This window comes from Squalius cephalus (assembly GCF_949319135.1).
Source record: "Squalius cephalus genome assembly, chromosome: 4".
Taxonomy (NCBI): domain Eukaryota; kingdom Metazoa; phylum Chordata; class Actinopteri; order Cypriniformes; family Leuciscidae; genus Squalius; species Squalius cephalus.
Window position 1 is genome coordinate 42018214 of NC_137125.1, and position 23421 is coordinate 42041634.

At 42.7% G+C, this 23421-nt stretch overlaps 2 protein-coding genes across 11 annotated transcripts in view; one reads left to right on the forward strand and one right to left on the reverse strand.

Moving 5' to 3' along the window:
* anks1b (ankyrin repeat and sterile alpha motif domain containing 1B) overlaps positions 1-21657 on the forward strand; it is a 170790-nt gene extending 149133 nt beyond the window's left edge. For 4 of the 10 annotated variants that reach the window (XM_079869802.1, XM_079869806.1, XM_079869807.1 and 1 more), the window contains 8 exons: positions 385-570; positions 2465-2590; positions 4147-4218; positions 5271-5357; positions 5707-5844; positions 6612-6779; positions 19255-19346; positions 20540-21657. In XM_079869802.1, the coding sequence (XP_079725928.1) occupies positions 385-570; positions 2465-2590; positions 4147-4218; positions 5271-5357; positions 5707-5844; positions 6612-6779; positions 19255-19346; positions 20540-20588 (918 nt within the window). In that variant the 3' untranslated portion in view covers positions 20589-21657. Of the gene's footprint in view, positions 1-384; positions 571-2464; positions 2591-4146; positions 4219-5270; positions 5358-5706; positions 5845-6611; positions 6780-10382; positions 10509-19254; positions 19622-20539 lie in introns of those variants that run through there. The other 6 variants (XM_079869804.1, XM_079869810.1, XM_079869805.1 and 3 more) reach the window with 4 other exon arrangements.
* apaf1 (apoptotic peptidase activating factor 1) overlaps positions 10895-23421 on the reverse strand; it is a 45506-nt gene continuing 32979 nt past the window's right edge. The window contains exon 28 of the mRNA XM_079869800.1: positions 10895-11053. Coding sequence (XP_079725926.1) covers positions 10937-11053 — 117 coding nt within the window. The 3' untranslated portion in view covers positions 10895-10936. The remainder of the gene's footprint in view (positions 11054-23421) is intronic.

The following is a 23421-nucleotide window of genomic DNA, read 5'->3' on the forward strand; positions in this document are numbered from 1 at the left end:
TTTTATCCTGTTCCTCAAAATGTTTATAGAGAGAAATGTTTTTAGGAAAACAGAAAATGTCACTTGCTGTGTGATTTGCTCTTATCCTGAGAGCGTTGGCATTCTTATGGCCTGATCCGCTCCAGGGATTTAACTTGATCTTCCAGGCTGGATCAGACAGCTGCTCTTAAACGCGGCTAGGCCTCCTCAGCCTCTTTTTCAGTGCTGTCTGACGTAGAAACAGTGGGTCATATGACTAAAAAATGAATTCAAACACAAATATCAACCAAAAACAGGCACACAATCAGACCTCGAATGAGCTCTCTATTAGCATTCCCATTCATCTCATGGCAGTTTCTCCACTAACCACCCTGCTAACCACATTTCTCCATCTCTCTCCCGCAGGAGCCCACCGGGAACCACACTCCCCCTCAGCTGTCCCCGTCTCTGAATCAGGCCTACCCCAACGCCAGCTCTCTGGACGTCCAGCATCTCATCATGCAGGCAGACGCCCGACGCAGACGCAACGACAACTACTTCGAGGACGTCCCGCGCTCCAAACTAGAGAGACAGATGGCACAAGTCAGTATGGTGAGTTAGTGCACTTGCGTCAAGTGCACTACTCCCCTCTGCGTGTGTTGGTGTGATCAATTGTGCTTTGTGCACCTTTGTGTCCTGATAGAATCTCAATAAATCAGTGCCATGGTTTGTAAAAGCGTGTTTGCGGTTGTGAATGTGTTTTGGCGAAGATCTCTCTTTGTGAGCTTATCAGTGATGTGTGCGCCTGTGTGTTTTGCCGTGATTGTGAATAGAATGAGTTACTGCACCGAACGTAATGACAAAAGGTTGCCCTTACGTCCTCTTCCTCTTAGCCTTTATCAGTTTTTTCCTGCCCTGTGGCTCCATATATCATCACAGAGAGAGAAAAAGATTGAAAGAGCGACAAAAAGGCTTTAGACCAAATGCTTAGCAACCATTCAGTAACACTCTGAACCCTCCGCTCCAGAAATCTATGATTATCATAAATGTACTCGGTGAAAAGTGATAAAATCTATATTTAAAATTTGCTGGAGAAAGGTACTTTATTTATTTATTTATTTATTTATTTATTAGTTAGTTAATTATTCAGCGCTGAAACAAATCATGTTATTAGTAAGTTTCTGAAAATATTTATTTACATTTTTTATTATTATTATTATTATCGTTGTTATTTATCAGTTTTTCCTGCCCTGTGGTTCCATATATCATCACAGAGGGAGAGAGAGACTAAGAAAAAGGCCAGAAAACTGAGATGGTCCTCACTGCAGAGCATAAAATCCGGGGGGAGGAGTCGGATAAAATCCAACTCCTCCCACCTTACATACCTAAACCTACCAATCTCCACCCCCTGATCCCTAAACCCACCCCTAAATCTACCCATCTCCACCCCTAAACCTACCAATCTCCACCCCTTATATAAGATCCGACTCCTCCCCTCGGATCTTGTGTACTGCATTGAGGTGCTACTGGGAAAACTAGGAAACTGATTATAGCAGAATAAGCAGACTTGTGTGTGAAACTTTGCTATTTTTTATGTTTTTGAAAGACGTTTCTTATGCTCATCAAGCCTGCATTTGTTTGATCAAAAAATACAAAAGACAGTAATGTTGTGAAATAACAGTGGTTTTCTATTTTAATATAATTTATTTATGTGCTGCAAAGCTGAATTTTCAGCATCATTACTCCAGTCTGTCACATGATCCTTCAGAAATCATTCTAATATGCTGATTTATTATCAATGTTGGAAACAGTTCTGCTGCTTAATGTTGTTTTTATAACCTGTGATACTTTTTTTAGGATGTATTGATGAATAAAAAGTTAAAAATATATATATATATTTTTATTTTTTTAAAGAAATTAATATTTTTAATCAGCAAGGATGTGCTAAATTGATAAAAAGTGATAGTAAAGATTTATATTTTTAGAAAATATTTATATTGTGAATAAATGCTGTTCTTTTTAACTTTTATCAATGAATCCTGAAAAAAAAAGTATCACAATTTCCCCAAAAAATATTAAGCAGCACAACTGTTTCCAACATTGATAATAAATCATCATATTAGAATGATTTCTGAAGGATCATGTGACACTGAAGACTGGAGTAATGATGCTGAAAATTCAGCTTTGTATCACAGGAATAAATTACATTTTAAAGTATATTAAAATAAATTGTAATAAATTGTTTTTTTGTATTTTTGATCAAATAAATGCAGGCTTGATGAGCATAAGAGCTATATATATATACACAGAGGAAGAGAGGGAAAAAAGAAATAGATTGAAAGAGCGACAAAAAGCCTTTAGAAAAGAAATGCTTAGCAGCTATTCAGTTACTGAACCCTGAAGTATATATATAGCTTCAGCTTTTGTAACCTAAATGCTGGACCTTGATATAATTACAAACATTTAAATTTTTTCCCACTTCCAACTTTTTTTTTTTTTTTTTTAGCAAGGGGAATGGTGCGAGCCAATCACGTTACGACCTCCGAACGAGGCGACATCATCTACGCCGGTGCAGTACTGGCAGCACCATCCTGAGAAGCTTATATTCCAGTCATGTGACTATGAAGCATATGTAAGTGTGGGTTTTATAAGTGATAAATGATGAATGTTTCTCAGATGTTTCTACAGGAAACAAAAAACACTTGAAATGTGAGTGTACGAGGAATTTAGAAGTGGATGCGGCCTTGGCGGGCTCCTGTAAGCCATCAGATAACGAAAGAGAAAAGCGAACGTGAAAGCTATCTACGAGTCTATTAGTTATTCAGTGGTGAATAATGGTGTTTTAACCTTCAATCAATACAGGTTTTTTCTGCTCTCTCTGGGCCCGAGCATCTCTAGTATTAGCTTACATAAACCCACTCTGTTTCCTAGCAACAGCCATATCAATTTGATTGGCTTATTCTCCAGTGCCAAAAACACTGATGGAGTTTATGAACAGAATCCATGCATGTATGTGTGCCTGAACCACAAAGGCCAAAGTTCAAGAGTTTTGTTCCCAGTGTTGAACTGTGAAGGAATCAGGAAACTCATTCAATGCTGATCTGACTAGTAGTAAAATATGCTTTAAAAAATGTATAAACTGATATTAGACTCTGACTCTCATGGTTCCTAAAATTAGGTCAGTAATGAGATGCTCACCTGACAATTATTATACTGTACTTTGATTATTGATAGGGTGACCAGACATGCCTTTTTTTAGCTATATTTTTAATGTCCAGACTTATTATGAAAAAATCATGTTTTGTCCTGCATTTCTTTCACGAATCGTCTTTGCTAGGTGATCATAAGGTAGCCAATCTCATCATAGTGTATTTTGGTGAACAATACATTTACATTTCTACTTGGCAAATATAATATCAATTAAATTAATTAATTAAAATCTAAAATAGTGCAATACATGAATTATACAAAAAGTAAAATAAATCAAATAAAAATATTGAAATTAAAATATTTCAATACAATTAAATAAAATGAAATAAAAATGAAGAATTACAAATACAGAGGAATATACAATTAAATAAAAATAATTTAAACTACAAATACAAAAATGGATTGATTAATATCATATAGCTGTGATTAATGTAAATTTGGAAATAAGATTTTTGCGATTGAAAATGAGTAGTACAGGTTCTGACAGTCTTGCCGGTCAACATTTCGGTCTCATCTAGTCTTAAAATGATTGGGTTTTACATTAACGGAATGCTTTACAAAATACCGTCACACCTCAGCATGGTAGATTCCAGATTGCTTTCATGTGAAACACAGTCTGCTGGCTCTCAAGGTTGTCCTTGTCTGATACCCAGCAGTGCAGCGTAACACTTCAGCAGATCACAGCACAACTAAGCTCTTTCCGACCGATCTCTTCCGTTCCTACACACTTCGTTGAACACGGCTACATTTCCATTCAGTTATTGATTTATCTGACAAGTTGTACTCACAGTGACACACAATCTGTGCACACCAACTGCTGGAAAAGAAAACCTTAGGGAGATAGTACTGAGGTGGTCTTATACACATACATTTATATACTGTATATGGTTAATTATTATTTTTATACTTTTTATACTAAATTATACAATTAATAAAAATGAACGAGTTTCTCAGTTTCTGATTGTGTTTGTTCTGCAGTATCTGGGGTCTATGTTGGTGAAGGAGTTGCGCGGTACAGAGTCCACGCATGATGCCTGCGCAAAAATGAGGGTAAGAGTTGTGTCACCATGTCTAGTCATCCTCCTGCTGCCCTCAGGTCACTATAACACAGTCATTGAGAAAACAGGACTACGAGAGCACACGGCGTACTTGGGATTTACACTCACGCAAGACGACATTTAGGGAAATAATCGACAAATTTCTCATAACTTAGCACAGTGAATAAATGCATTAAGCTTTACCTCAAAATACCTTTTCTTACTTTCTTACCTTTTCCCCCGGGCCCCCGTTCCTATTAGATTATTTAACACGGCAGGACAGTTCGCCTGCTCTGTGTTTGAATCCGTGTAAAACACCATCTGTTCTCCTTTCTGCTCCCCGCTGCACATTTCGATGAGGCAGAGAAAGTTTGAGACCTGCCGTCCCTTGCTTCTTCACAAACACACGAATACATTCAGAAGGTGTAAATTTAGGTCCTCTATCTCTCGCTCTGTTTTAAGCGGAATATTCTGACAGGTACAGAGCGGTAGAGATGCGCTAATCCACGGGAAATCACTGACAGTGAGAGCGAGAGGGGAAATGAGGTCCAGATGAATATATTTTCCACTCTGACAGCTGATATGACGGCGTAGGAATATATGAAAATGAATTCTGAATCTCTGAAGTTCATCATTATCCTCGGCTGCATGTGATTTATGCGCCTGCAGCATGAGGTGATCTCCCAACCTGGTCAGGTTTGCTGGTTTTGTAGAGGTTTTGGGCACTTGACGGCTTGGTTTCCACTGGCTGACCAGAGTGGGAGACCAGCTAAAACATTTTTATTCCCAGCAACACTATATGCGGTCATCAACGTTCAAACCCAATAAGGCCACGTTTTTAACAGTGCACAATGTTATTTTGTCCCTTTTTTACTTGTCTCATGAGATGGCACTCTATCTGGGTTATTGCAGGGTATTGAAGGGCATTATGTGTAAATAATTTAGTGTGTGTTTGAGTTTGTATAAAGCAGATCTCAGTCAGTGTGTGATGGGGCCTCATGAATGTTAATGTTGGAGACTGTAAGACTGTCTGCTGATCTCTCCTCCTCTCTTCCTCTCCGTAAGAAGTCTACAGAACAGATGAAGAAGATCCCCACCATAGTACTGTCTGTCTCCTATAAGGGAGTCAAGTTTATCGATGCCACTAACAAGGTAATCATCTGCCGTTACCTGTATAATGTCTCAATTTATACAGATTATAATCAGAACTTTCATCTTCCTTTATAAGATAGAAATTAGGGCTGTCAGTCAGTAAAAAATGTAATTGAATAATCAATCAGAATAAATTGCATGTCATTAAATAAAAAAAGATAAAGAGCATTACATTGTTCCGACAAAGCGTTGAATAGATCTCACAAAAAGTGCCACTCTAAGCCAATTTATTAGCTGTTTTTGAATCATATTTTAGTCCTAGTAGAAATGTAGTATAGAAAAATATTGCTGTTAAACAAATATGCATTTAAATCTGATTCTTTTCCTCTTATTTCTCTCCGATGTTTAGAACATCATAGCTGAGCATGAGATCAGGAATATCTCGTGTGCCGCGCAGGACCCTGAAGATCTGTCCACATTTGCGTACATCACCAAGGACCTGAAATCCAGCCATCATTACTGCCACGTGTTTACAGCTTTCGATGTGGTTAGTAGCAGATAATAAATAAACCCATGTCTGATAAAGCATCAATAAAAATGAAACATCCATTAATGCTCACTTGCAAACGCGCAAGCGTTGCAAACCATGTTTGAGGAATTCCACATTTCATAAATACAAATGAAATTATTAATAATATATTGGTGAAGATGTATTTGATTATTACTTAGATTAGTAGAAAATTTGTTTGAAATTGAATCATCAAATTACGAGGCAAAACAGAAAGTAGCCTATTGTTCATTTGTATTGTTGATTATTTAAATGTATATTCATTTTATATTTTATATTAGTGTTAAGTTCCGAACTATTTTCAGATGAGATTCTAAAAATTGTCCGTGAAAACACTTGGTAGGTCTGACAAGTTTTCATCAAAACTTAAATGTGACATTTTATAGTATCTGTGTAGTCATTTTAAATACAAACTATACTTTTTGTCAGCTTAAAAGGCTATGGTGTGTTTTTTTAAAGAAAATGTCTGTTTAGTAAGCTGACGTCTTCAGTGTTACCGCCTGTCACAGTAACACCACAGAGCTGTCTGTGCATCAGCTAGTCACAACACATGAATAATTTATAACATGCTTAAAGCATGTTTTTAATCATTTAAAAATCACTAAGCTCTGAAATTATGGAAGAAAAGTGGTAAAATGCTGCCAAATGTAGTAGCACTGAATTGAACTCAAATCTTGAAGGGTTTTTCAACATTTTTAGATCACCACAAGAGTGATTTTTGAAAAAGCGTCTCTTTTTTTTAACAGAATCTAGCCTATGAGATTATCCTGACGTTGGGCCAGGCGTTTGAGGTGGCGTATCAGTTGGCCCTGCAGGCCAGAAAGAGCGGCCACGGGTCATCCACTCTTCCCGAGAGCTTCGACAGCAAACCCTCCAAACCTGTCCCTAAACCTCGCGTCAACATACGCAAGAGTGTGAGTGACTTTGCCCTTTGACTTTGCCTAACACAGCAGCCCGTCTCACCTCCTCCATCTGTACATATGTACGCCTGCACACCTTGAACCCATATCTGTGTGTGCTCAAGCTGAGTGATGCATCATGGGAAACAGAGCTGCTGGAATGTGTGTAATTTGGAACATTGTTTTAAAACTGACGTTTATCCGCTGTGTGTCAAAAGTTGTTGCTTTTAATTTAACAGTTTAATAACAAACGAAATTATTCTAATATGCTGGTTTGGTGCTCTTTTTATTATTATCAATGTTGAAAACAGTTGTGCAGCATTCATTTCATATAGAAATCTGACCCCAAACTTTTAAATCAGTAGTTTATATTTAAATGATACCAAAACATTCATTTGTTTATCATATTTTTTTACGTAGCTGGCGTATTTTCCAATTGTTTTCAAGCAAGCAAAGCGTCTCAACTGAATAAAAAACGCTGGCTAAAAACGCTTTGGTGGACATGTGGCCATATTCTTTTATAATATTGCTATGATATATTCTTCATATTCAAATTTTAGCTACAACGTGACAGATAAATACTTTAAATTGTTGTGTTGCACGTTATAGCTCGCATCTTAACACAGTAGATAGTAAATGTAATTTAAATTGATTGTACGGTTTCTGTTTTTTAGGCCTAACTTTGTATTGCTGTTTTGTTTTAGAGGGCTTATCAAATGAGAAAGCCAAAGAGCAATGAGCGATTTTTGTGTCAATTTTGTTATTTGAGTAATATTTCCTTATTAGCTATTTGATATCTATGCCATCTAAAGACCTCTGGTGAATGAAATTAGAGACATTTGGAAACCAATTAAAAAACAGCACAGACGAACATAGACTTATTAGCCATTTATTGATTTCGATGTTTGCATGATTGTCTGTTTATGAGCACGTGCGAATGTTTAAAAGCAATATCGAGAAATGTGTGTTTGGGAGTATTGCAATAGATTTACTTCCTCTCAGTGAAAGTTTGTTTGTACGCACGCCAGCGCGTGTGTGTCGCAGCCTGTCCTGAGGGACGGTGAGGTGAGTGTTTGATCTGTAAACGGCACACTCCATCTCCTCTCCCTTCAGTGCGTTTAAGGATGAAAGAGATTGATGAGGGCTGTTTGCACAGAGCTCCAGCAAGTGGCTTCCTCCAGGGCAGCCTTCCTCTCCATCTGCCCTCGTCCCAGTGCCCCCAGAGCGGGCACGGTGCCTCTCTCTCCCCCCTGCCACCGACAGGGATATTACCACTCTCTGGATAAGGGCCCAGAATAGGTGGGAGCTCGTCATAAAAATAAAACACACCCTGCCTGTTGGAGTTGGATTACACGCAGGACAGAAACGATGGATGCCTGGTTGAAAATAAACAGTTGCGTTTGGAGTCCAGCCTGCAGGACTCCAAATAACCCTCTTTTAATGAGAAGCCTAACTTCTCTATCTGTTTTAAAGGCCAGATCACTGTCCACATAAAATGTGATATTACAGTATAAATACTGGGCCAATTTGGCACTTTAAATTGAGCTGTGGTGTAGCGGACACCATGCATGCTCTGAGAGATACGGTGCTCAAATGGACTTTGTAGATTCAAATTCGGCTCGCAACATTTTCAGATCCAGTTCTCCTTCTCTCTTGTGCCATTCAATCCTGTTCTAATAAGTTTTCGCTAACTCGGGCATCCTCTGAGACATCCAGTCCCGGGTAAGAATATGTATGATGGCAGTATTTTTGCATTTTATATATATATATATATATATATATATATATATATATATATATATATATATATTGGCCTTTTTTAAATACTTTAAATAAAGCTAATAAATTTCTCAAATTTCTGGTCGGTGAAACTTTATTGGATTTTGTGCCTTTTTGCAACTTTTCTGGGTGAAATAATAGTTTGTTACTGTTGACGTCCCATCTGACATAAAAAGAGGATAATCTTCTTAATTCCTTCCATTAATCAATTACATTACATTCAGGCATATAAAATATTATAAATAATGTATAAACTTAGAATATATTATAAAGGCCTGGTTTCACAGACAGGGCTTAAATAAAGCCAGGATTAGGCCTTAGTTAAGCTACTTAGTTAACATTTAAGTAGCTTTTATAAACGTGCCTTAGAATAAAACACTACTGGTGTGCATCTTGAGACAAAACAATGGCACTGACATATTTTAAGATATTGAGTTATTTGTGTTAAGACAGCTCAAACAATGCATTTTAGTCTGGGACTAGTCTCTGAAACCAGGCAAAAATGTACCAATTTAAAGCACCCACATTTGGACAATACACACTGTGATCTTAGTAACACAGACGGACTACAAATATCTCATGATCTCATCTCAAGATCTATCTGAATCAGTTCATGAAATCACAGGCGTCCTGTGTTAATAACTCAACTAATCCCGTGTGAATAGTGCTTATGTGACAATTTACGTAAGAATGGATTTATGAATGATTAGCGTACATTTGTTCTGCTTGTTTTTTGTGAATAAGGCCCATTGTTGGTGTGTGTGTGTGTGTCCACGCTGTTACCCTGAACACTAACAGCATTCTCTGTGGCTGTGTGTGGTGTACTCGGATATTGATTTTCCCTTGTGTAGGAGAAATGGTTCATTATGTTGCAGTACCTCTTCTCCATATGGACACACACGATACGCTGTGTTGCTCCATGAGAACGGAATCCTTCTCTCTTCTGTTCATTCTGTTCTGTTCATCTCCATGTGTCCAGTCGGTTGAATGCACTGTATATGGGTGATTCTAAAATTAAGGCTATTTTTGACTACTTGCTTAGTCTTGAAAAATGAAACCTCTTCAAAATGTTTCGCAGAGTTTTGGCAGCTAATCTGCTATTAGATTACTACAAACTTCTCAATGTCAAGCCTTTTGGAAAAAGTAGTTAGCTTCACTACAAACTAGCAAAAAGGAGCTAAGATATATTTAAATATACAGATAACTTTAACACTTTAGTTTAGGGGCCAATTCTCACTATTAACTAGTTTCTTATTTGCATGCATATTACTATGATATTGGCTGTTTATTAGTACATATAAAGTACATATTAATGCATTATTCTGCATGACCATATTCTACATCCTTAATCCTACCCAATAAACTTAACAACTACCTTACTAACTATTAATAAGCAGTAATTAGGAGATTATTGAGGCAAAAGTCGTAGTTAATAGTTAGTTAATAGTGAGAAATTGACCCTAATCTAAAGTATGACCAAAAAATCTCATTTTAAAAATCTATAACAGATACATTTACACTAAAAACAACAAAATAACCATTCTAATTTAACGGAGTCATTTACAGCTGAGTATAAATAAGTAAAGAGAGTGAACAGCATTTAATTTATTTATTCAAAACAGGTGAACTACTGGTTGTTAAAGTAGTCTAGTCTAAAAGTCATGGGTAAAGGACAAGCCCAAAATAATCTGATTCTTGCAAATGATTCATTTCAACACAATTAAAAATGCCTCTAATTAAAGAATCAACCATAATTGATTGATTGATTATGTGTGTGCGTGCGTGTGTGTGTTTGTGTTTTCACCTTCCCAAGCTGTGACCTCTTTGTTCCGCCTCTAGGTCATGTCCCTCTCTAGCCGCTGGTCCCTGGGGCACATTTTCACCCCGCACCGTCCTCCTCTTCATCCTTCTCCTCTTCCTCATACCTCCCGTCTCTTCCATCATCCACATAAACTTCATTTTCAGGTCTTCTTGCATTTTCCTTTCCTTTATTTCTTTCTCCTTCCCTTTTTATTTTTAGAGCTGTCAATGACTTTTTGTGTTATTTAATTAGTCACACTAAATTAATGATAGCCCATTTCTTTGTTTGTTTGTTTTTGTCATTTTTTTTCAACCTTTCTCTTTTTCTCTTAATTTATAAAAGGAAAATTCCTGGTTAAAGACATAATTGTAACATCCTTAAAACAACGACAAAAAAAGCAAACATTAATACATGTACAATGGAAGTCTGTGGGGCAACAGCTACAGTATAAACTTGCCCCACGGTAAATGCATAATTGGGTTTTGTTTTTACCAACTGCGACGAGAGAAATGATTTTCTGAGGTAATTGACACCATATCGCAGATGCTGGCGATCTCTCTCTAACCCAGAAATATTCCTTTAACTGATTTCATTATTCATTTTTTAACTTTGTTTTGTTCAGTTTGCTCTGTTTGTTTGATCTCTTCTTTATCCGAATCCTCCTTTCCTGTCGTCCTCTGACGGTCTGTCCATCCAGAACATCAGCTGACTGAACAGGGATAGAAATATTTCAGCATCTCTTATCCAAGACACCAACTCATCGTTCCCTGAGAGCGTTATCAAACCATTAAGCTCCTTTTCAGGTCGATGCCTCATACTAGAGGTTTATTGCGTAAGATTAGGAACTGTTTCTCTTTTTTTTAAGCATTTGGATGTGGAGAAGAATGAAGTTGGTGTGGGTGTGTGCATGTGTGTGTTTGAGAGCAGTCAGAGGTAGCCAGGAAGAGCGGGGATTATGTTATTTAATATTCATGCGGCTGCATGTGGAAAAACCTGATAAAGAACTCAAGACAAGCCAACAGCAGACGTAAAGGACTCTGCATTTGTGCGCGCATGTGTTCGTTCCTGTAGAGATTCACGTTTCTGAGCCATGTATAGCTCAGCTTAATGTGGAGCAAGGCTGAGCTGCCGTGGCAACAAGGAACAGTGTTTTGATTGGTTGATAAAGATGTACTAGTTGTAGGGTAGTTTTGACCACAGCAGATCTGCAAGATGGATTTTATGTCACCGATACTTAATATAACAAATTAATTAGTTTGATGTTACAGGTTTTAAAAATAAGAATTATGTAATGTGGAGTTATTTCACCGTTTTTGTGTTGGTGTGACAGTCAGTTCTCTTACGAGAGGTTCTCTCGTATTGCGTAAGGAACTTACGCTACGGGAAAAGTCATCTTTTCTCGAGATACTGAAGCCAAAAAATTATCCTTAATTAATTTTTCATAATTTGTCAACGCAGTGCAGCAGGCAGCACAGCAGAGCTAGAGCGGGCAATACTGCGTGCTCATTGGCTGCCGCGCGGCAACTGCTTAAGCCTACCAGTGAGCCCCGCGTGACGTCACGCCCAATCAGGGTGCGCGCGCCCTCGCGCGTCACAGCCCGCCAGAAGGGGCGGCGTCAGAGCGTATAAAAACAGGGCTCGGAGGCTTAATTCTCTGATTTCTGTCTCTTCAGCGAAGCTCTTCGCATCGCTGCTCTCTGAGAGAAGCCGTCGCCGTCGAAACCAGCAACGAGCCAGCCTAGGACAGCCTGAGGAAGCCGGACGAATCTTCGCCGCCTTCAGCCTGCCGTGCCAGCTCAGCTATCCGGCGATATATCCTTTCTCATTATGTGTTTTACTGATGTATCTTTACACGAGGCGTTGTTTCAAATGCCTCGCACCACTCCCCGCTCTCTCTCTCCCTCTGTCGAGCCGCGCAACTGCGCCTCTCACAAGGTGTGTTAGAGATGCGGATGATTGCGGGGCTCGCTCTCTCCCTCTGTTCGAGCCGCGCAAAACGTGCCGCTCACAAGGGATCGCAGACGCGTACGGTCACGGGGCTAGCTTTCTTTACGTTACAAGAAAGCTACCCCCCTCCCCCCCGCCCGCCGTCTCCCGGCGAAAGGAGAAAAGAGTGTTCTAGACCCGCCAAGGCCGTTCTAACCTCCATCTCTAACATATTTCTCAGTCCCCTCCTAGTTCAGGCTACTGGGAATATCTATACTGCAGTAAACGAGCCTGTCACAGCACACGCACGCCTGCAAACATGATAACGCTCTCTGGCTACTCGCCCTCCCCGCACTCTCTCCCTCTGTTCGAGCCGCGCAGACTGCGCCGCTCACAAGGGATTGCAGAAGCTGACAGTCGCGGGGTTAGTTTTCTTTACGTTACAAGAAAGCTACTGTCCCCGCGTCCGTCACTCGCCGGTGATAGGAGAAAAGAGAGTGTTCGAGTCTCACCGAGGCTTGGCTACCGCCTTTCTCACATATTTCTCAGTCCCCTCCAAGTTCAGGCGGCTGAAAATATTAATATTGCAGTAAACGAGCCTGTTACAGTACACGCACGCCTGCAAACATGATAACGCTCTCTGGCTACTCGCTCTCACCGCACTCTCTCCCTCTGTTCGAGCCGCGCGGACTGCGCCGCTCACAAGGGATTGCAGAAGCTGACAGTCGCGGGGTTAGTTTTCTTTACGTTACAAGAAAGCTACTGTCCCCGCGTCCGTCACTCGCCGGTGATAGGAGGAAAGAGAGCGTTCGAGTCCCACCGAGGCTTGGCTTCCGCCTTTCTCACATATTTCTCAGTCCCCTCTAAGTTCAGGCGGCTGGAAATATTAATATTGCAGTAAACGAGCCTGTCACAGCACACGCACGCCTGCAAACATGATAACGCTCTCTGGCTACTCGCTCTCACCGCACTCTCTCCCTCTGTTCGAGCCGCGCGGACTGCGCCGCTCACAAGGGATTGCAGAAGCTGACAGTCGCGGGGTTAGTTTTCTTTACGTTACAAGAAAGCTACTGTCCCCGCGTCCGTCACTCGCCGGTGATAGGAGGAAAGAGAGCGTTCGAGTCCCACCGAGGCTTGGCTTCCGCCTTTCTCACATATTTCTCAGTCCCCTCTAAGTTCAGGCGGCTGGAAATATTAATATTGCAGTAAACGAGCCTGTTACCTTACACGCTCGCCTGCAAAACATGACGACGCTCCGGCTACTCGCCCCGCTTCCCGCGCAAACTGCGCCGTTCTCAGGGATGTCAGAGCGGACGGTCACGAGTAATGCTCAGCACCCCGCGTGCCTCACTCACCGGCGGAATGAGGAGGGAGATGTTTGTAGCCCCGCTGAGGCCGGGCCATTCTCCAATTCCCATACGTTTCTCAGCCCCCTCTGAGTTTAGGCGGCTGAAAATGTTAATGTTGCAGCAACGAGCCTGTTATAATACACGCACGTCTGCACGCTATCGCCGACGAAAAACATGACCCGCACTCTCTTATGCTCGAGCGAACCGATAGCCTATGCACTCTTCCCCTGTGGCTCAGTGGCAGAATAACAGGCTTTCACACCAGAGACCCGTGTTCGATCCCGGCTCTGGCAGCAAAAATTTTTATGCTGTTCGCTGATCCAAGCTCGCGGCCAGCTTCTCACACGCAGAAAGTGTGTGTATTGCAGCCAATGAGTCAGTTATACAACTCGCTCGCCTGCACACAAACGCTGTTCGTACAGCGGCCCAGAAAATCTGGCAAAGAGTGTTAATTCTGGTTATTCGGCTCACGCCGACGGTGTTTGAGTGTAGTAAATATGCCCACGACCCAGTGTTCATTTCTACACACAAGCACAATTCCCCCTGTGTACCCCACAGAGCACACTCACATAAAGCGCGCACTTGCCGCTCGAGTGTTAAGTGTAGGAAAGGTGCCCGCTCACGAGTGCTCACAACCACACGCTGTTCGCTCTGTCTCACACGTTCAGGGTTCAGATATCGCCACTGCCACCGGCCGTGTTTTAATAAAGAGTCCTGTGCCCGCTCCCCTGCGTTCACACTCTGCTATAAACACTCACGCGCGCTCTCTCAGCGCAATCCGGCCGGTCACTGCTATCAGCGAGTCCCCGTCTCGCAGCACTGTCTCGGCGCGCACCGCGCGCCCGCCACTGCAGTTCCCTCGTCCCGCGCTATGCAGCGGGCAGGACTCAGAGGCCATTCGACCCCTAGCTATGAGTGCGAATGCATGGAAAGCTATTCCGGGTGTGTCGACATGGGTGCTGGACACGGTAATACAGGGCTATTCGCTACAGTTCAGTCGTCGGCCTCCGCGCTTTCAAGCCCGGACCGAAATGAAAGTGAACGCAGAAGCAGCCCATCTGCTTCATGCAGAAATAGCGAAGCTGCTACGAAAAAAAAAAAAAAAAATAAATAAATAAATAAAAAAAAAAAAAAAAAAAAAAGGCGATAGAGAGAGTTCCTCCTTCTCTGACCGAGGCGGGCTTTACAGCCGTTATTTCCTCGTGCCCAAGAAGGACGGTGGGCTCAGACCCATATTAGATCTGAGACATTTGAACAGGGCTCTCATGAGACGGCCGTTCAAAATGCTTACGACCAGGCAGATCCTCGCGCTAATTCGCCCGAGGGACTGGTTCATATCTCTCGATCTGAAAGACTAGCGCAGTCAAAAGAGGAACTCATCTCTCACAAGATAGCGCTTCTCAGTCATCTGGAAAGCCTGGGTCTTTCGGTGAACTGGGCCAAGAGCTCACTTATCCCCAGTCAGTCAATTTCCTTCCTAGGAATAGAACTGGACTCGGTGGCGATGACGGCCAGGCTGTCAGAACAGCGCGCGCGCTGTGTTCGACACCTCGCAGCATCCTTCCAAAAGGGCAGATACCTCCCTCTGAAACGTTTCCAGAAGCTGTTAGGCCATATGGCATCAGCCGCAGCGGTCCTACAGCTGGGTTTACTTCGAATGCGCCCGCTTCAATGCTGGCTGAAATCGAAAATACCCCGCGGAGCGTGGGTTTCGGGCAGCGCTCAAGTCAGCGTGACTCAGGTCTGTGTCTCAGCCCTGCAGCCCTGGCTAGCGCCCGAATGGTACCGACAGGGAGTGACAATGGGAGTCATCTCACACCGCAAAGTGGTCTCGACAGACGCGTCCAACATGGGTTGGGGAGCGCTTTACGGGGGCAGACCAATCTGCGGCCCCTGGTCGGGCCCAGAGCGGAACCTCCATATAAACTGTCTGGAGATGTTAGCGGTCGAGAAGGCTTTGAAGCATTTTCTCCCATACTTGCGGGGACACCACGTGCTAGTTCGCTCAGACAACATGTCAGTGGTGTCCTACGTGAACCGCCAGGGCGGACTCAGATCCAGAGCCCTGCGCGCTCTAACAGAACGCCTTTTGGTCTGGGCTCAGGGCTCGCTGCGCTCGCTGAGAGCCGCGCACGTGCCCGGGCACCTGAACGACGACCCGGACAAACTGTCCAGGGACAATGTTACCCCAGGGGAATGGGCGTTACACAGCCAGACGGTACAGACGTTGTGGCGCCGCTTCGGCGAAGCGAAATTGGACCTTTTTGCCACAAGCGAGAACGCTCAGTGCAAAAGGTTCATTTCGAAGAGCAAGGATGCGCTGGCCCAAGTTTGGCCCAGTGTCCCGTTGTACGCTTTCCCCCCGATCTCAATGCTGCCTCAGGTATTAGCAAAGATCAGGGAAACGCGCTGCGCAGTGCTCCTCATAGCCCCGCACTGGGAGAACCAACCCTGGTTCCCGGAGCTGGTGAGCCTGTCAGACACAGCCCCGTGGCCGATTCCGGCGAGGAGAGACCGTCTCTCTCAAGCCCGAGGGTCAATTCTGCATCCCCATCCAGAGCGCTGGTCTCTGCATGCGTGGGTAATCAACGAATATTCGCTGATCTGCCAGAAGGGGTAGTTAACACGACCTCGCAGTCCAGAGCCCCCTCGACGAGGCGGCTCTATGCGTCTAAATGGTCAGTGTTTAACAAATGGTGTGCAGGGAAGAGTTTGAACTCTCAGTCCTGTGGGGTTCCACAGGTTCTGAACTTCCTCCAAGAGCTCTTGGACGCGGGCAGGTCCCCCTCCACGCTCAAGGTGTATGTTGCGGCGATTGCTGCGTTCGCCGACTCGGCGCGCGGCCGCGCACTAGGAAGAAACAAACTCATTACCCGTTTCCTGCGAGGCGCCAGGAGGCTGAACCCTCCGCGGCCACCTTCGGTTCCGAAATGGGATCTGTCTTCGGTCCTGGAGGCCCTTAAAGCTTTTCCCTTCGAGCCGTTAGACTCTGTGGGTCTCTAATACCTCACTTTCAAAACCGTTTTTCTGCTGGCCCTCGCCTCAGTAAAACGTGTGGGTGACTTGCATGCGCTATCAGTTAGCGCGTCGTGTCTCGAGTTTTGACCTAACGACTCGTTAGTCATTCTCAAACCTAGACATGGCTATGTCCCTAAAGTGTTGGGTACTCCTTTCAGAGCACAGGTTATCTCCCTCTCAGCCCTGCCGCCGGCAGCCAGCGAGGTCGATAATAACCTCCTTTGCCCTGTCAGGGCGTTAAGGCTTTATATTACGCGCTCTGCAGCCTTCAGGCTCTCAGAGCAGCTCTTTGTTTCGTTTGGTGGGCACACCAAGGGTCTCGCCGCCTCGAAACAGACGCTATCCAGATGGATAGTGGACGCTATTGCGACAGCATACGCGTCCAAAGACCTGCAGTGCCCTCTGGGCATACGGGCTCATTCCACCAGAGGCGTTGCCTCATCGTGGGCATGGTCCAGTGGGATTTCCATTTATGACATTTGTACGGCAGCAGGCTGGGCCTCCCCGTCTACATTTGTTAGGTTTTATAACCTGGAAGTTCCCGCCCTGCAGGCTAAACTTCTTGCAGTCTAAAATCATGTTCATGCCCTGCTCTTCGCAGGCTGGATATTAGATTTGACTCTTCTGGTCGAGCCGCACTTTCAGGGAAAGCTTTTATATACAGACCGGCTGCGCCGCTCTGTTTCTCCCTACGGGTGCTTATGTACATGTGTTGGCCCGCATTGCTGGCCACCTCTCTCCCCACTCTTCACTCCCCGGGTCCCCTCCCCCTGGAGTTGTGTGTGGATGCATGGCGCGCACGGCGTTGACAAAGGGTTCCCGTAGCGTAAGTTCCTTACGCAATACGAGAGAACCTCTCGTAAGAGAACGATACTCGGTTACTCACGTAACCTCGGTTCTCTCTAGAGAGGGAACGAGTATTGCGTTCCCTGCCGTGCTTGCGCCTCGAGCTCATGTCGCTTCATTCGACAGAAACCAGAGAATTAAGCCTCCGAGCCCTGTTTTTATACGCTCTGACGCCGCCCCTTCTGGCGGGCTGTGACGCGCGAGGGCGCGCGCACCCTGATTGGGCGTGACGTCACGCGGGGCTCACTGGTAGGCTTAAGCAGTTGCCGCGCGGCAGCCAATGAGCACGCAGTATTGCCCGCTCTAGCTCTGCTGTGCTGCCTGCTGCACTGCGTTGACAAATTATGAAAAATTAATTAAGGATAATTTTTTGGCTTCAGTATCTCGAGAAAAGATGACTTTTCCCGTAGCGTAAGTTCCTTACGCAATACTCGTTCCCTCTCTAGAGAGAACCGAGGTTACGTGAGTAACCGAGTATCGATTGCCATGTGGTTAACCAATCACATCACACACCCCTCTCTCTCTCTCTCTCTCTCTCTCTCTCTCTCTCTCTCTCTCTCTCTCTGACTTAAGAGGCAGTCACACTAGACTTGAGGCCTGTTCACACCAAGAACAATAACTATAAAGATAACTATATTAGCGTCCACGCCAGCGGATGATATCGTTCTGTTTATACCAAGCGCGTGCTTGTCTGTCACTTTAAATGCTCGAGCTCGTTACAGCAGGATGAATTCTGATTGGCTGTCAGTGTTTTTATCGTTCATCAGCTGGAAAAAAATCGTTCCGATTCCAACGATATCGATTCGCTGTACCGTTATCGTTATAACTGTGGTGTGAACGCTGCTATTCTTTAACATTGAGAACGATTTTGTCGTTATCTTTATAGTTATCGTCCTTGGTGTGAATGGGCCTTTAAGCATGTAAATTACTTCAGATTTCATTATTATTGTAAATAATATAATATGAATAATATAGGTAACATTTTTAATTAAATGTATTTAATTAACTAGCAACACTAATTTTTCAGCATTTTCAATGTAGATTCCTGATCATTTCTACGTTTTTGGGTAAATTAAAAATAGTTGATGTATTATAAATGAAGATGAGCGAAAAAAAAAAAATATTAACCATCATTCACTACACTCCCCCTCATGTATTCATTATAAACAATATAACAATAAAGAAATATATAAAATAATGTCTGTTTTTTAGTTATTTAAAAAAAAAAAAGGTGTATAGGGTCGCTAGCGACCCGAGGTATGTGATAGTGTAAGTATATTTTTTCTGCGCAACAATAAGTAAAATTCATGATGATGTGAAGTTTCCCCTGGCATAAAACAAAAAAAATATGACAACTTGTATCTACAGCAAAACTTGAAACGGCGAAAGCGAGGACTGTATGCAATCCAATATTAGTGTCACTGTCACTTGATGGTGGACGTTTAACTAATGTTAAGCAATTGAACCTCGTTGTAAAGTGTTACTATAATATTATTCTTTTTAACCATTAATGAAAATTGACCAAATGAGAGTTTCTTCCATGTTTGATTTTTAGCCAGGAGGTCAATTTGTGACGTTTATATCCTGTTTTGGTCAAACTTCTTTTCGCTTAGGTCTTCAAAACTGCAGTAGGCTAGTACGCAAAGAAAGACACAAATTCTGCACATAGGCACATGAACGAAAGCGAACAATATGCAAGATCTAGCGTGAGCGCCCGTAACCCCCTAAGCACCCACTGACCTGCTGTCTCTTTCTCCTGTGTGCACCTCAGATGGAGCAGCCCTCAATGGATCAAAAGGGCCACGCAAACGTCCCATGGATAGTCGAGCCAGGACAGGAAGCCAAAAGAGGAGCCAACACCAAGTATGAGACCACTATTTTCTAATATACACCCAAAATACTGTCCACTCCTGTGTGTGTGCCTTACAGAGAGCGCCCTCTAGAGGCCCCCCACGGAGCCACGGGCCCAGTGACCTGTGACAAGCCCGCGTCTCTCCGCCCGGCCAAGCCCGCCCGTTTACCGTGGCTTCTGCATGATGACGCTGCCGCTGTCTATTCTCTCCTTCGATCTATTGCCCCGTTCTCTCTCTCTATTTCTTGATCTCTCTCTCGCCCCCCTCACCTCTCTGGCCGCAGCACGATAAGGGAAGGTCAGCCTTCAGGCCGCCACGCTGCCGATCCTCCTCCAAAACACACAAAAAAGTGTTGCAAGCGGTTGTTTTTCATTCAATTTTTCCCCCCATCTCCTCTCTTTTTATTTCTCCTTCCCTCCGTTCCTCGCTATTCTTTCCTCGGCTTCTCCGGGAAGCGCCTCTTCAGCCTTTCCCCGCTTCCCCCTCGACTGCTTGAATGACAACTTAAACCGTAATGCTGCTACAAGCCTTATAAACACAAATGTTGTTTTTAGAGTCGGAATTTGCTTTCTTTCTTTCTTTCTTTCTTTCTCTCTGACTAGACAGCATAGGGTTAGCGAGAGCGCAGGCACAAGGGCGGGAAACGGATTTTTGTGAGGTGGGGCATTCAAAACGGCTGGCATAGAAGCGGAGATTGGACTTCACCCAAAGGACATTTTGCTTGAGTTGTTTGTTTCGTCTCGTAGCGAAGTTTTCATTTTTAGTACCAGCGCTTGTCGGAGAGAAAAAAAATAACTGTAATTTAAATTCCCTTATTTTAGGGGAGATTTTTTCTTTTTTTTCTTAAACAGCACAAGAGTTACGAGCTTGTTTCAGTAATTCAAAACGTAAAGGTAATTTGTGGACGCAGAAGTTTGTCAGATAGCATTTAAAGGAGGCTTATTTTACGACGAGACATCCGCAAAAAAAAAAAAAATGTCTCTCAAACCGCGCGTTTTCCTTCCTTTCCAAATTTTTTTTTTCCTGTTGTGTTTTCTTTCTTTCCCTTTTTTTGGTGTTGCCTATGAATGAAAACCCGAGAAAACCGAGCCAGTCCTGAGACATGCAGTGTAGTTGATGGAAAGCATGCAGTCCATGTGAACTGGAGAAGGGGGGGCTTTTTTTGATGGACACTTTGGATAAGTGATGTGATTTCATTCACAGGGCAATGGCGGACGCCCATGTCTATTACAGTGGAATTCAGAGAATGTAGCCTGCCCCTAACATGGACCCTCAGTCTCACATGCATTGCAAATAAGGACCGCAAATACGGAACCTAAAAGCGTCACCGGAGCCTCTCGTAACGCATGTGTAAGGATTCGCACGAGGACTTTTTCAACTGGGACTTGGCGCGTACAAGGACTGCCGACGTGGACCCGTGGCCTTTTAACGAAACACTCGCATGCACGCGCACTCATACACACTCACTGCTTAAAAACAATTGGAGGAGACTTTGGAATTGAATGTACACTTTTCAAGAGGCAGCGATTCGAGTTGCGTTCTAAAGGACAGCGGCCGTCACGGAACTTTGTCGCGCGAGAGACGGATCGGGGAAAGGCGAGAACCGCGGAGACGGTCTCGCTACGGCAACTCGGACACACTACAACATTGACTTTTCACTAAATATCTAGTCCAAAATACCATGGCATGTCTGGACTGGGATAAAAACGGACTTTTACATGAATTGCTGTATTTTTCTTTTCCGTTTTCTTTGTTTATTTCTCTCTCTCTCTCTCTCTCTCTCTTTATTTTGTTTGTTTGTGGTTAATAATCTAAAAAAAAAAAAAAATGATTATGCACAATGTGAATGAACTCATTGCACTGGACAACCATGAAATGGATGCGTCTCGTGCCAAAATCACTACAGAATGGTTGTTAACTTCATTGGCGGCGCCATGCAGATTATTATTGATATATACTGTTTAATAGAGAACTATATTACCATTACTGTAATATTTACAATTATTATAATTAATTATTCTTATTGTGCAATTCTTGTCTGATGTTGTCTTAACGTTACATTATTTTTATATGACGCATCAAGCTTGAATACGCAGCCATCCGAAAAAAAAAAAAAAAATCTTGTAGTACTACAGAGGAACCGAATGTGCGGATGGCTCCACTTGTGTTTCAGATGAAAATATAAAAACAGATCTTATTTTCACTCATTGTCACTGTAGAATTTTGCCACAGTTCTGTAAATAAATATTTTGTTGACTCATTGTTCATATATGTTATTAAAAAAAAAAAAAAATGACAGAATAAAAAAAAAATCCAATAAATGACATTGGGAAACAAGGTACAAAATTTTGCAGGCAGGTCAAAGTTCAACACATTATAACAAGGTATGAGCAACCGTGGATTTGTGACATCATTGCGGACTAACATGTGTAGATAGGCTTGGGCTTCCAGCACACAGATTTTGTAAGTTTGGTCTTTATTTATATTCTTGCAAAGCACACGGAATAAATCCGGATTGTAGAACCATTGTCCTTTCTGTGGCCTGTGTTCCTTCCTTTCTTTCTTTCTTGTTTTTTATTTTATTTGTCCATCTATAGAGTGGTGCATGCAGGGATGACTTCAAAACCCGGTATACTAATTTACCACTGGAGATTTTTCAATGGCCTTTTATATTGGGGTTTTTCTCACACTCCAAACTGTCTTAAATAGTTTCTTATTAGAAACAGTTTGGGGTGTGTGAAGTGTACGTTGTACAACACAACCCCATTTTAAAAGACCATTGAAAAAGTGGTGAATTAGTCTACCAGGTTTTGAAGTCATCACTGCATTGTCTTACTTAAGTAACTTACTGTTGAATTGTTCTATCTCTTGTTGTTTCTATCAATGTACCACCCACCCATCAATATTCCATCTCCATCCATCGGTCGGTCGTTCTATCTACAGTACCTGTTGTTGTTCCGTCACTTTTTCTTTCTAGGCCTGTATGTAATGATTGTTTGTATTATTTATTTGTGTATGTACTTATCAGTGGCCTCTGGGGAGCTGCCACAAATTACAATTCAGTGAAGACAGGGAACGTGTTAAAAGATGTGCGCTGATAAGGATTTGAGTGTGAGTTTCTGGATTATATCTCCCTCAGGCTGGGTGACATACGGTTCACTTCTTGTGCACTCTGTTTCCATGGAGCTCGTATCTTTCTCCACACAGTCAGTTTAACACAACTCGGTTACGTTGCAGTAACAGATCTGGAGAAACACAGCAACACCTAAAGAGCGGACAGTTACTCAAATCACAGAGACGGAAAAAAACGATTGTTACGTTGATAGATTACTTGGTTGTTTTACTTTACTGTTTTATTTAAAAGTTTATACAAACTATAGAGAAGTTCATAAAGCTTTTCTGTGAGATGTACATCTAACAGACATTTATAGCCTCGATTTCACCTGCAGCGCGTTTTATTCCCCAATCTGTAAAGCGTTTACTGCATCTTTCTGTCAAGAGCCTTATACATTTCAAGACGGAGCATTTCAAGAGCCGTTTACATCAGAGAGATGCACGTCCGCGAGGTGAGACGATCCGACCGACGTCAGCTTTTATCAAATATCCTTCACTCTCCATTTCAGTTCTCACAACAAAGATAGAATGAGAGAGATAATGGGATAACTGTAGTCTCGCGTCCCAGATGGTGCGTATCCCGAAGCCTTTGACTAAATTAAGCGTCAGGGGATAACCATTTATGTAATTATCTTACAGATCAATTAATTAACACTTACAGAATGTGCCAGATAGATTTCTGCAGCGATATCAAAATAAAGTAGGCTTTATGATCGTTCAACTAGTTCAGTCACGTTGATATAAAAAGAACAAAGAGAGACGCCACAGCCCAGAATATGTGAGAACTGGGCCAGAGCTTTAGGAACACACAAAATCAAACTGCAGGGAGCAAAAACAACCCTCACCTAGAGCATTGATCAGCTCTGACGAAAAGAACAAACTGTGCTCGCCTAATGTAAGCAAATATTGAAGATTAAGCTCATTCCAAAGTAAAGCTATATCGACAACTAATCTTACGTGGCTACAACTCT